At 36.8% G+C, this 12,198-nt stretch overlaps 1 protein-coding gene across 7 annotated transcripts in view; it reads right to left on the bottom strand.

Moving 5' to 3' along the window:
• Nucleotides 1-250: 250 nt before the first annotated feature.
• The window catches only part of PARG (poly(ADP-ribose) glycohydrolase), a 123,872-nt gene continuing 111,924 nt past the window's right edge, over nt 251-12,198 (bottom strand). For all 7 annotated transcript variants that reach the window (XM_032432317.1, XM_032432320.1, XM_032432316.1 and 4 more), the window contains 2 exons: nt 3,556-3,684; nt 251-2,857 (listed from right to left, as the gene is read on the bottom strand). In XM_032432317.1, the coding sequence (XP_032288208.1) occupies nt 2,703-2,857; nt 3,556-3,684 (284 nt within the window). In that variant the 3' untranslated portion in view covers nt 251-2,702. The remainder of the gene's footprint in view (nt 2,858-3,555; nt 3,685-12,198) is intronic.

Consider the following 12,198-nt stretch of genomic DNA (forward strand, 5'->3'; position numbering starts at 1 on the left):
AAATCGGAGGGGGACACGAACCATGAGAGACGATGGACTCTGAAAAACAAACTGAGGGTTCTAGAGGGGAGGGGGGTGGGGGGATGGGTTAGCCTGGTGATGGGTATTAAAGAGGGCACGTTCTGCATGGAGCACTGGGTGTTATGCACAAACAATGAATCATGGAACACTACATCAAAAACTAATGATGTAATGTATGGTAATTAACATAACAATAAAAAATTTTTAAAAAAAGAAAAATGAGCTAAAATATGCAAAGCAACTAGTACAGTACCTAATGTACAGGAGATGCTCCATAAATGTTTCCTGGTCAATTAAAAGAGTTGACATTTATTGAGCACCATCTATGTGCCAGACCCCACAAGCACTTCTTTATATATAGCATTTCCTAATAAGTGCTAATAGCCCGTTTTCTAGATGAGTTAAATAAGGCTCAGAAATTCAGTTTATTTAGAGAATTATCAAGGGATGTGGCTAGCATTTGAACCCAGTTTGTCTGATTTAAAATCTCATATCCTTTCCATTACTCCACATTGCTTCTTTTAACTGTTAAGGGCATTTGAGTGAGCTAGACAGAAAGTGTAAAGCAAGTGAGCTATATTAACCACTTAAGAATTCTAAACTATTGTTTCATGCCTCAACAGATGAAAGAAGGGAAGGGTAAACAATTTGAAATGAAACAATAAACCCCTAATGGAATAAAAAGATGCTGAATGTTTTAGAATAGACAAATGTTAATTAGATGTCTGATTTTTTCCTCTTTTTACAGAAGGCATTCCCCTTGCCTCAAAAAATGGACATTATTTCTCTTTATGCTCCATCTGATTAAATTATCCCAATCCTGGAATGTACTGGGACAAAGTAGGCAGGTTTTATTCTTGGAAAACCCTCAAAAGAGAGAGGCACTCAGATAGATGGCCTAGACACTAAGCCTGTTTAGCACTAAGAGTTCAGTCTTAGATTCTATGTTCTGGAATATTAGGCTGGGTGTCTTCTTACCTGGATTTAATGATTTCTCTACCACACGAACCATCCTATACTGTTCATGTAATATTTTAAAGAACTGTTCACTTAGTCTTGAGGCTGGGTAAGAGGAAAAGATATGGAAACAGAAAAAAGAAATGAAATATAACCATGAATGCTTAACCAAAGCTCCAAATGGGTTGGGACGGAAAGAGAAGACTTTAGTATCAGTAGAAATAAAGCCAGACACCTTGGATTTAGGGAGATGATTAAAAATCTTAGTTACTATGGTAAAGAACTTCGTTAATGACAAGTGGCTGCCATCAGGTGCCAAATTCCATTAACCTCTCAATCTCTACACAAAAAAAGAATTGCAGACATTGGCCATGGCCCCATTTTTTCCTGCCAATACTGACACCAGGAGTTTGGACCATCTATCAAAATTTCTTATTACTAGGATTTAACCTCCAATAGCATTTTCTGACAGCTGACTATAAACCAGAGCTTCAACAGTAAAGTATTATTTTAGAAATATGAATAAATGCTTCACGATTAAACTCTACTCTCAATGCAGAATCAGCTTTCATTTTAACCTCTGAAAGACATTATTGTTTATGTTTGATGCCAGTTTTAAATGGACACAACTGTAAATAAATGATTTTAAACAGAGTTCCTGATTAAACCTAAATCTAATCATTTTCCATAACTCCAGTTTTATTTGGATTTTATGTGCTTGCACACAGACACACTTAAAGAACATATATTTGTATTTATAGATAAAATATAGATGAGGTGGGAGTTTCTGACAAATGATTTGTTAATTAAAATTTATTAACTATATAACCTTTGAATACCAGAGAAACTTCAATATGTACAAATCAGCATGAGTTCCCAGTTCCTAAACTTTGGTTATATGAATATGCCTCAAGCACCATAGAACAAACAATAATTCTAATTTGAAAACAAACAAAAAAAAATCCCAAGAAACGAAAGATCCTGCATCTTTTCTTTTTTTTTTTAAAACACCATTTGGGGAAACTCTTTTATTGTACATTTCCTTCCATCTTGGTCAGTTTCCAAAAACAGTATTAATAAAAATTGATCAGGGAAGAAGGGACTGAGAAACCATTATAGATCAAGATGCTGTCTTAAGAGAACTGTATCTGGAAATTATTCTGTCTGAAATACAAAATCGTTTTAACCTAGGAGATGTGCATTATGTAACGTCTGAAAAAAATCCTCAACTCTTTATTTTCAAAATTCAAAACTCAAACAACACAATCATAACAAGAGTTGGGGGTGAAAGGCTTACAGGGAAATCTTTAGCAAACCCAGTTAAAAAGTTCTTTGTTTTCAACTTCTTCCCTGGCATCCCTGGCATCTGCTAGCTGCAGAGGCAATGTGCATAATATACAGGCATCAAAAAAGAGATCTGACAGGCTGAGCACAACCTTTCATGAGATTTCACAGGAAATCTGATGGGCAAAAGAAAGAAAAACCGAAGGATGAAGACTGAAATAGAAAAAAATGCAAACAAAATATATTTAAGCCTGTGTAAGTTAGGATGGAGGGGGCTTACATGACAACTGCATGTGTGTGGAAGGGATTGCATCCTTGCCCACAAACTGGATTATATACACATTCATATTAAGTTAAGTCAGTTCGTATATTACACCTGACAAATCAAACAGGATGTTTCTAGTGAGAGGTGGAAGGAGGTTCTCTATTTACTCAGCTCCTCAGGCCCCAGTCCTTTGTCCTGGCTGGTTGGTGGTCTCTGCACAGAACTCAACAGCATGGTATATGAATGGATAAAGCTTGATGTCTGGTCCAGGGGCGGAACAGTTTCTGCATTCTTCATTGTAATACCGGAGCAACAGCTTATATACTTCTCCTGGAGAGTAAAAGGCCAGATCAATACCCACATTAAGGTATGTAGATGGATAAAATTGCTAGGGAACACTCCAGAAATCTTAATCTAACTTGACATGTGCTCACTTTTGGCTTTTGAAAACAGAGCATGAATGGCATATTCCTAGAAGGCTTTCCTAATGTAAACTTAAAAAAATTTTTAAGTATCTTAAAAACTACTTATTAGTTCATGATGACAACAGGCCACACATGGTACATCAGCCACGTACCATTTGGGGAGTTTGTGGCCACTTTATTTCTACATTCAGCTCCCAGGGTAGCAAGGCCTTTCAGGTCCAGCTGAAATACAGCAAATAAGCATGCTGTTATGTCCGATAAATGTGACTCAGAGTGAGGCCTCTTAGACTTGAACTTACCCTCCTTCCTATACCGTCCCTCTTTTAGTTTTCTATATGCATAAAAGTAAAAATGGATATTAAACTCCAGCTTCTTGGCCTTACTTTAATAAGCTCACATACTCATTCAAGATAGCAGATGAAACTTTGTCAGAAAAAAGATTCTGCAGATGTTGCCCAACTAAGACTGTGTCCACCCTTCTCAAAGTCATGCTTTCATTTTTTCTTATCCACTGTGATCCATCCAGTTCAAACAAGGGTTTGTTTGTCCTGGATGGTGGACAATCTATCTAGATACCAAGTGTCAAGACTATTTCCTACTTACCAACAGTTAGTTTCCTTTCAGTAAGGAAAGTGTGCATGCTGTAAATGTCTCTCATCAATTCTGAGTCCCCAAAGGTGAAATAAACTACATCACGCTCAGCTACAGCAGCTGCCAGTATCTGTATTAAGGCTGTAGCAAAGAGAAAAAAAACACAGCTATATTATGACACTTCCCATCAAGACACCTTTAGTTCTTTCAACCAGCTAAATTATAGCTGGTGTGCAATAGCCTTATCCTGGATTAAAGATTTATAAACCAAATACTCGTGTTATTAGAAATGGCAAATACAGATGAGTATAAATCATCTGGTCATGTGACTTTTCAGACGTGCTCCAAGAATATCAGTAAGCCACAGAATTCCACACAAGCACCTTTGTGGGAACATAAAGGAAGGTACATCTGAGGCAGCAGAGTCAAGGCACTAAGGTGGTATTTTCTTTCACTTATATTAATTTGGAACTAAACTTTTTGTTTGCTTGCTTGATTTGATTATTTTGTCTTATTACATAGTCACCAGTCTTTTGTATCACAGGAGTCTCTATGATTTTTCCTAAACAATGCACTTGGGAGGTTCTAATGCTCTCATTAGCCCTACAGCAAGCATTCTCAAAATGGGTTAGCACAACCTTGGCCCTCCTATACTCCCACAGCCACCCAATCACTGCAGCAAGGAGTCAATGTTACTGAACACATCGAATAGTAACTCTGGTATGCTGGACTGGGGAAATCATTGAGAACCACTGTCCCCAGGAATCAAAGTTACAAATCACTGAGCCTGAAATATGTTTTCAAAAATTAAGTTCCTTTATAACCTTAATCTCAATGGACAAAGTTTATTTCATTTTTAAAATTTTTTGAGGACTTTATTATTTTAATTCCAGTGTATTTAACATATAATGTACAATATAGTGATTCATCAGTTCCATATATTACTCAATGCTCATCAACATAGGTGTACTCTTAAATCCCCTTCACCTATTTCACCCATCCCCTCATCCACCTGCCCTCTGCTGTTTGTTCTCTATAGTTGTGTCTGTTTGTTGGTTTGCCTTTCTTTTTTATCCCCTTTGTTTGTTTTGTTTCTTAAACTCCACATATGAGTGAAATCATACAGTATTTGTCTTTCTTAACTGGCTTATTTCGCTTAGCATTATACTCTCCAGCTCTATCCATGTTGCTGCAAATGGCAAGATTTCATTCTTTTTTTATGGCTAAATAATACACACACACACACACACACACACACATATATGTGGAATATATATACATCTTTAGCCATCTGTCGATGGACACATGGACTGCTTCCATAGTTTGGCTATTGTAAATAACGCTGATAAAAATAGAGGTGCATATATCCCTTTGAATTAGTGTTTTCATAGTACGATTACTGGATTGTAGGGTAGTTCTATTTTTAATTTTTTGAGGAACCTCCATACTGTCTTCTACAGTGACTGCACCAGTTTTCATTTCCACCAACCAACAGTGTTTCTTTTATTCCACATCCTCGCCAACACTTGTTTCTTGAGTTTTTGATTTTAGCCATTCTGATAGGTATAAGGTAATATCTCATTACGGTTTTGATTTGCATTTCCTTGATGAGGTTTATGTTGAGCATTTTTTTATATGTCTGTTGGCCATTTGTATGTCTTCTTTGGAGAAAAGTCAATAGACAAATTTATTTTAAATAACAACAAAACTGAACATAGGTATAAACTGAACAAAACAACACAGGTATAATTCTTTGCTAGTTACATATCTTTCACTTCATAAAAAGGAAGGTGGGACTCAAACTAAAACATTATGGAGAATAACTTCAGTATAGTTTTGATTTTTGAGAGCATGTTAATACTCTACATATTCAAAAAATAAAATTAAAACAATAAGAATGGGAATGGAGAGGAATCTATAGCTGAAGGCAAACAAAAACAAATTAGCCTAATTTTATTTCAAAAGAATAACATAACTACACTGAAGGGAAAAGAAAAAAGGAAAAGATGAAAGAAAAAAAATAACTAACCCAAGTAACTTATGAACATAATATATGACTAATATACTGTCAGTCTTGGGCAAGGAGAAAAGAATTACAAACAAATCCCCAATTCTTTTTACTAGGTTTGCTTATCATAGCAGTTCAGGCAAAGCAATTTTGAAACTATTTTTAAATATATTTCAGGACTGAGCAAATGAGTAAAGGTGTTGATATTGTTGGGAGCTGGAGTCCTTACTATAGAAGAGGGGGGCACACAAACCTGGAATGGGGGAAGAGAAAAATAACTGGGATGGATTCAAATGGAAGGCACTGGTGTGTACTCACAGACTTGTAAAATACGTACATTTCTGTGTGTGTGTGTGCATTCTTAGCTTTGTCTGCTAATGTGCTTTAAAAGAAGACACCCCAGCGGCAGTGAGCACATCTAGTGCCCAGATCTCAGTCTCTAATACTATTCCCCCTTTAAAGGAGATGGATTTCTCAGGGAAATGCCTGATTCCATGGTTAGGATAGGACAGGTACGAGAAAAGCCCAGGATATTTTCTTATACCAGAAAGTAAAAAAAGTGCTCAGGATACAGGAGCCAGTTTGAAGGAGATCCCTAGTCAAGTCTGGACAAGCTGGGCACCAAAATATTAAATACAGTAATAAATTAAAAACCACTGAAAAAATATCAATTCCCGAGTCCACACTGATAATATATAATAAATAGAGAAAAGGAAGGAGGGGCTCTTGCTCACAGGAGAAAGTCAAAGACTAAATGGAGGGTGAGACAGCACGGGATAATTCTCTTTTGCAACCATCATGGTAAAGACTGGATCAGGCAAAAATCACTAAAGGATGCCAAATCTAATGGAAATTTTGTCTTAAAGTGTCTTCCCACAGATGGCTTATTAGCTACAAGGGAGGAAAAAACTATACAGTGGAGAAATCAGACAACACCTTGACTGGGTAACATCACCAATGAGGTCAGATGGCCATCAAGCGCCTCTAGATACTATCACCTATGCGGTGCTCTAACAACGCATAACCTCAACCTAATTATAAGGAAACAGCAGACAAACTCAAGGAACACTGTATTCTTTAAATATGTCAATGTCATAAAAGATTAAAAAAAAAAAAAGGCTATGGAAATACTCCGAATTCAAAAGGAGGCTAAAAGACAGGACAACTAAAGGCAATACCTGACCCTAGACCCTGTACTGGAGGGCAAGAAGGCTATAAATGGTTTTATTAGGCCCCCTGACAAAATTGGAACATAGATGATAGAGTAGATAAAAATATTCTATCAATATACATTTATGAGTTTAATAATTGTAATATGTTTATATAAGAGAATATTTTATTCTTAGGAAACACACACTGAAGTATTTAGGAAAAGGGGCATAATGTATATAATTTAAGCTCAAATTGTTCAGAAAAATTGTGCATATGTGTGTTCATATATATACATGTCCATACACACACACACACACACAGTTGTTTCTTTTTCCTTTTGTAACTTTTTGTATATTTGAAACGATGTTCAAATAAAAAGTTTTTAAAAATTATGTAAGAAGGAAAAATATATTTTAGTTGAACTAGTAAATTTGATAGTTGAGTACCCCCCAATTTGGGAAAGAATCTAAGACATTATAATACATGCGAGATTCTAAAATACCAAAGTATTACCTAATTTCCCAAACCAGTATTTATTGAGTATCCACAACATGTGAGGTACCATGACTAGGCCTCATTAATCTTGCACTGTTGAAAGTAATTAATCTCAAAATAGAGGTAAGTTTTAATTAAATCTGTTCAACCAACTTATACATACATTAAAGCTTCAGTACACTCAATTTTAAAAGGTTCCTAATTAACCTAACCTCTGAAACAAATAATACATTATATGTTAAAAAAAAAAAAGATAGTAGGAAGGGAAAAATGAAGAGGGGGGAAATCGGAGGGGGAGATGAACCAGGAGAGACTATGGACTCTGAGAAACAAACTGAGGGTTCTAGAGGGGAAGAGGGTAGGCAGATGGGTTAGCCTGGTGATGGGTATTAAAGAGGGTACATATTGAATGGAGCATTGGGTGTTATATGCAAACAATGAATCATGGAAACATCAAAAATTAATGATGTAATATATGGTGATTAACATAACAATAAAATAAAATTAAAAATTAAAAAAAATTTTTTTAAATGGAAAAATGAATTGTCATTTTCCTCTACCAAGAAGTACCATTTCTTTAATGAAAATTTGGTTTTAAGTATTTCCTATTAAAAAAAGAGAAACCCAAAGAAAAGTCCTTTCAGTCTTATTTCCTCCTTATATACAGAAATACTAGATCACTGGTCATTTGCCACTTAGGAAAATGAGGTATGAATAAAAACATTCAAAATTTATCTCCCTACAGAATATATTTTAAGAATGCTTCACAGGCCATCTTGTTCCTATGGATGGGCTCTTAGAGCTAAGCTTGAAACAGCTACCAAAAAGAGGCTGGATCGTAATAAGAGAAACCAACTCACATTACATTTTTTATTTCACATCCATTTCTATTTGGGTACACATTGCAACATAAGCATGTGTCAAACGGGTTGGGACTGAAGACAGGAGACCTGAGTTCATTCCTCACCCATCTGCTAGCTCTCTAGATCTATGACTTTGGCCAAGGCACCTAACTCTCTTGCCTACAATTTTCCCAGCTATGCTATGAAGGAGTTGGATCAGATGATCCCTTAAGACTCTTTCAGAGTGTAGAATTCCATAATCCCTGCTATAATTTTTCTCCTTGCACTGGATATTAGACTATAAATACACAAAGGAAATTTTCAGAATATAAATTAATCTTGACTCTACATATATCAGTAATCACTAACAAAAGATCATTTTAAACAGAACTGTCTTTAGACCTCACTATCTACAACATCCCCAAGACGTTTGCAAATCTAAAGAATTAAGTCTCAGGATTTAGGTGAATTCTCTTGCATCCCAAGTTAGATGAGAATAAATCACAAATCTAATAGGGTATGTGGAATGGGTCCAAGTATGATATAAAAGCATCAAATTCTAACTTCAAGCACAACTAGATGCCAAAATAATCACTTAAATTAACCTGCAGGGAGCTTGGTTTTAATTTTCTTTTTGGCATCAATGTTAAGTTATGAAGAAAATTCAAATAAATATAAATAACATCAAAAAACAATTCATAGTGTCCTCTTCCAACAAATGAACCAAACCAAAAATGAATAAAATGATGGATACTCATACCACAGGTGTGGTTTGAGGCCATCAGCATGTAATTTAAAAAGAACTGCTAACACCGAGTTCTTACAGCATGCTGAATGGTTCTAGCAGCTTAGAAGCACAAACTCAAGCACAAATGTTACAAGAATTATCTCAGTTAATCCTTATAAAAACTGAATAAGGTAAATATTAGTATTATCTCCATTTTGAAAATAAGGCAATATGGGCACCAAAAGGTTAAATAATTTGTCTAGGGTTACAAGCCAGAAAGCAGTGGAGCTGAGTGAGGTTTGAACCCTGGCAGTCTGACTCTAGGACGTGCTCCCTCACTCACTATTCTGCAAAGCTATCATGCCAAGTCATTCTGCTCTACTCTAAACAAACATACCTTATGCCAGCCAGAAGAATTTCCTCAAGTTGTTTACATTATTTAAATGCATGCTGGCAAGAAGACCCAATAGTATAAACTTGAAAGTACTACTGATGTCCTTCTGATGAAACCCAAGGGGTTTTGTGAGCTCTTACACCCTGGTTATCCTAAAAGCTCAAGGCTTTTTGCTCACTCCTCTCAGCCAACTCTTATTCTGTAACTGGTCATGTCCTCTGGCTACTGTTTTTAATCAACACCACCTGCAGCTGCTCCCAAACCCCCATATTACTAAAGGCTCCATCTTTGATCCTTTTACCTGCTTTTTTTTTTTTTTTTAATATTTATTTATTTATTTGAGAGAGAGACAGAGAGAGAGAGTTGGAGGAAGGGTGGAGGGAATCTTCAAGCAGACTCCCCGCTGAGCACAGAGTCCAACCTGGGACTTGATCCCACAACCCTGAAATCACAACCTGAGCCAAAACCAAGAGTCAGATGCTTAACTGACTAAGCCACCCAGGTGTCCTGATCCTTTCATCTGTTTTAAGTGTACTCTCTCTTTAAGAATTCAACAATTTCGGGGCGCCTGGGTGGCTCAGTCGTTAAGCGTCTGCCTTCGGCTCAGGTCATGATCCCAGGGTCCTGGGATCGAGCCCCGCATCAGGCTCCCTGCTCAGTGGGAAGCCTGCTTCTCCCTCTCTCACTCCCCCTGCTTGTGTTCCCTCTCTTGCTGTCTCTGTCAAATAAATAAGTAAAAAAAAAAAAAAAGAATTCAACCATTTCTAGAATGGCAAATCCCAAATCCAGATCCAGATCCAGAATTTGTGGCCAATAAATATTAAACAACCAGAGTCCAGACACTGGGCTCTTGGGCATCAATCCTGGTTTGTATCCTAACACTGCTGCATGCTATCCTGGTGACCTCGGGCTAGCTACTTACCTCTCTATGCCTTGGTTATTTCACCTATAAAGATAAAAATAAAACCTAATACATTGTTATGAACTAATACATGTAAGGAAAGCACTTAGTACAATTTATGGAACACAGAATCCACTCAACATGTTCTCAACTAACAACAATAATGAAAATATATTGGTTTTTGAGAAAGAGCAAATGTAAATTTTGGTTCTGACATTTATTAGTTCTCTTTCTTTGGGCAGGTTTATTAGCCTCTCTTTGAACCTTGGTTTCCTCACCTTAAAAATGTGGCTACAAATTGAAGGGTAATTATGCAAACTAAAGGAGAAAATACAGTCTTTCTTAAACCTGGCTGATCATTAGTAACCCACAGAAAGTTAAAATTTCCCAAAGCCATTTCCCAGATCCACTAACTAAGCAGCATCTCCGAGGTTCTGATGACCACCATTTCACTCACTCTAGACACCTTGAATGCATTATCATTTACAAGACCCCATTCTAGGCACTGGGCCTGCAGAAGAGGACAATGTGGAAGTGTTAAGGAAGGAATATTCTTACTCAAGTGTGTAAGAGCAAGGCTGAGAGTGAAATGGAGTGTGGTGTGTTCTGACAGAAGTAAGCAAAGTGATAAGGAGCCTGTGGTAAGACAAACTGAACTGAACTGGCCCATATTTCTATTTTAACCTTCCGTTTTTTATCGATAGTCACCCCCTCCCCACTTCCACAAACAGACCTTCCAAAAACCCCAGCCAAAGTGATAGACTAGGCCAATGATAGCATGGTAGAAAATGATTTATCAGAACCGTTCAAGTTCCCATCTTTTCTAGATCAATGGTTTTTCTGGAGTTTAACTATCTTGATTCCAAAATAGCAAAACAACCAGTACAGACATTATTTAAGTTTGATGTCAATGGGATATAAGATATGAAGGAAAATAAATTTATAAAAAGTTTCTATAATCTCATTTTCACTTAATATAAATATGCAATAAAAATCAACTGAAAAACTTCTCAAATCTCACTGGGGATGTGTCCAGTGTTTACTGACTTCATGGCTACAATGGTTTGGTCCAAGAGACGGGAAAGTGATCTAAGTTGGTCCAATTAGAGAATTTCCATAACATTTTAATTTTTTTAATTTTTAAAAATTTTTAAGATTTTATTTGAGAGAGAGAGAGAGAGAGCACACGTGTGCACATGAGCTGGGCGGAAGGGCAGAGGGAGAAGCAGACTCCTCGCTGTGTGCAGAGCCTGATGCAGGGCTTGATCCTAGGACCCTGGGATCATGACCTGAGCTGAAGGCAGACACTTAACCAACTGAGCCACTCAGGCACCCCTCCATAAAATTTTTAAATGAAGGAGGTCTCCTTCCCCCTAGGGTCACTCAATTACAGTACTATAAGCCTGGTACTATTTGGTCCCCAGCTCCTGCCATCTTATCCACATCTACCAATAATCCCCATTCAGGCTTAAGTGACTAGGTAGATTAGTGTCTCTTAAAACTAAAGAATCCTACTACAGAACTTTGCTGCAGTGTTGGTGAGTTGGAGGTAGGTGGTGGGAGAGGCATGGGGATCTTTGTGGAACAGTTAACGCTAGAGTGGAGTGTTAAAGGAACACAGGGAATTAACCAGATACTAACAGGCAATTTCAGAAAAATGTGCAAAACCCTAGATTAATGAAAGGCACACAGGTTTGCCGAATAAATTTGTTAAAGAGAAATTCATTGAGCATATTTTATTTGCAAATCACTTTTAGGTAGCGAAGGTAGGGAATGGAGATAGAAAAGAAAATACATAGGACTACAGCATCAAGATACCTTCTAATTATAGTAAACTAGCAATGGCATAATCTTCCCAAGTCAGGTAACACAGTATGGAGAGGTATAAAAAATAAATACTGAAGGAAATGGAAGGAGGAATTGGCAAAAATATAAAAGAAAGACCTTTAGAGTACCACTCAATCCCTTCACAAAGCAAGCAGTAAAAATTAGAGGGATACAGGGTCTGGTTTAGTAAGTATAGAATCTAATAGACATAGAATAGTTCTACACCCTTCAGAGACATCTCTTCATGTGCCAATATAGTATCTACAACAACTGGCTGTTAGGCCACCAAGAGAAGCTCAAAAAACTCCA

The sequence above is a fragment of the Phoca vitulina genome, unplaced genomic scaffold, assembly GCF_004348235.1.
Source record: "Phoca vitulina isolate PV1807 unplaced genomic scaffold, GSC_HSeal_1.0 scaffold48, whole genome shotgun sequence".
Classification (NCBI taxonomy): Eukaryota; Metazoa; Chordata; class Mammalia; order Carnivora; family Phocidae; genus Phoca; species Phoca vitulina.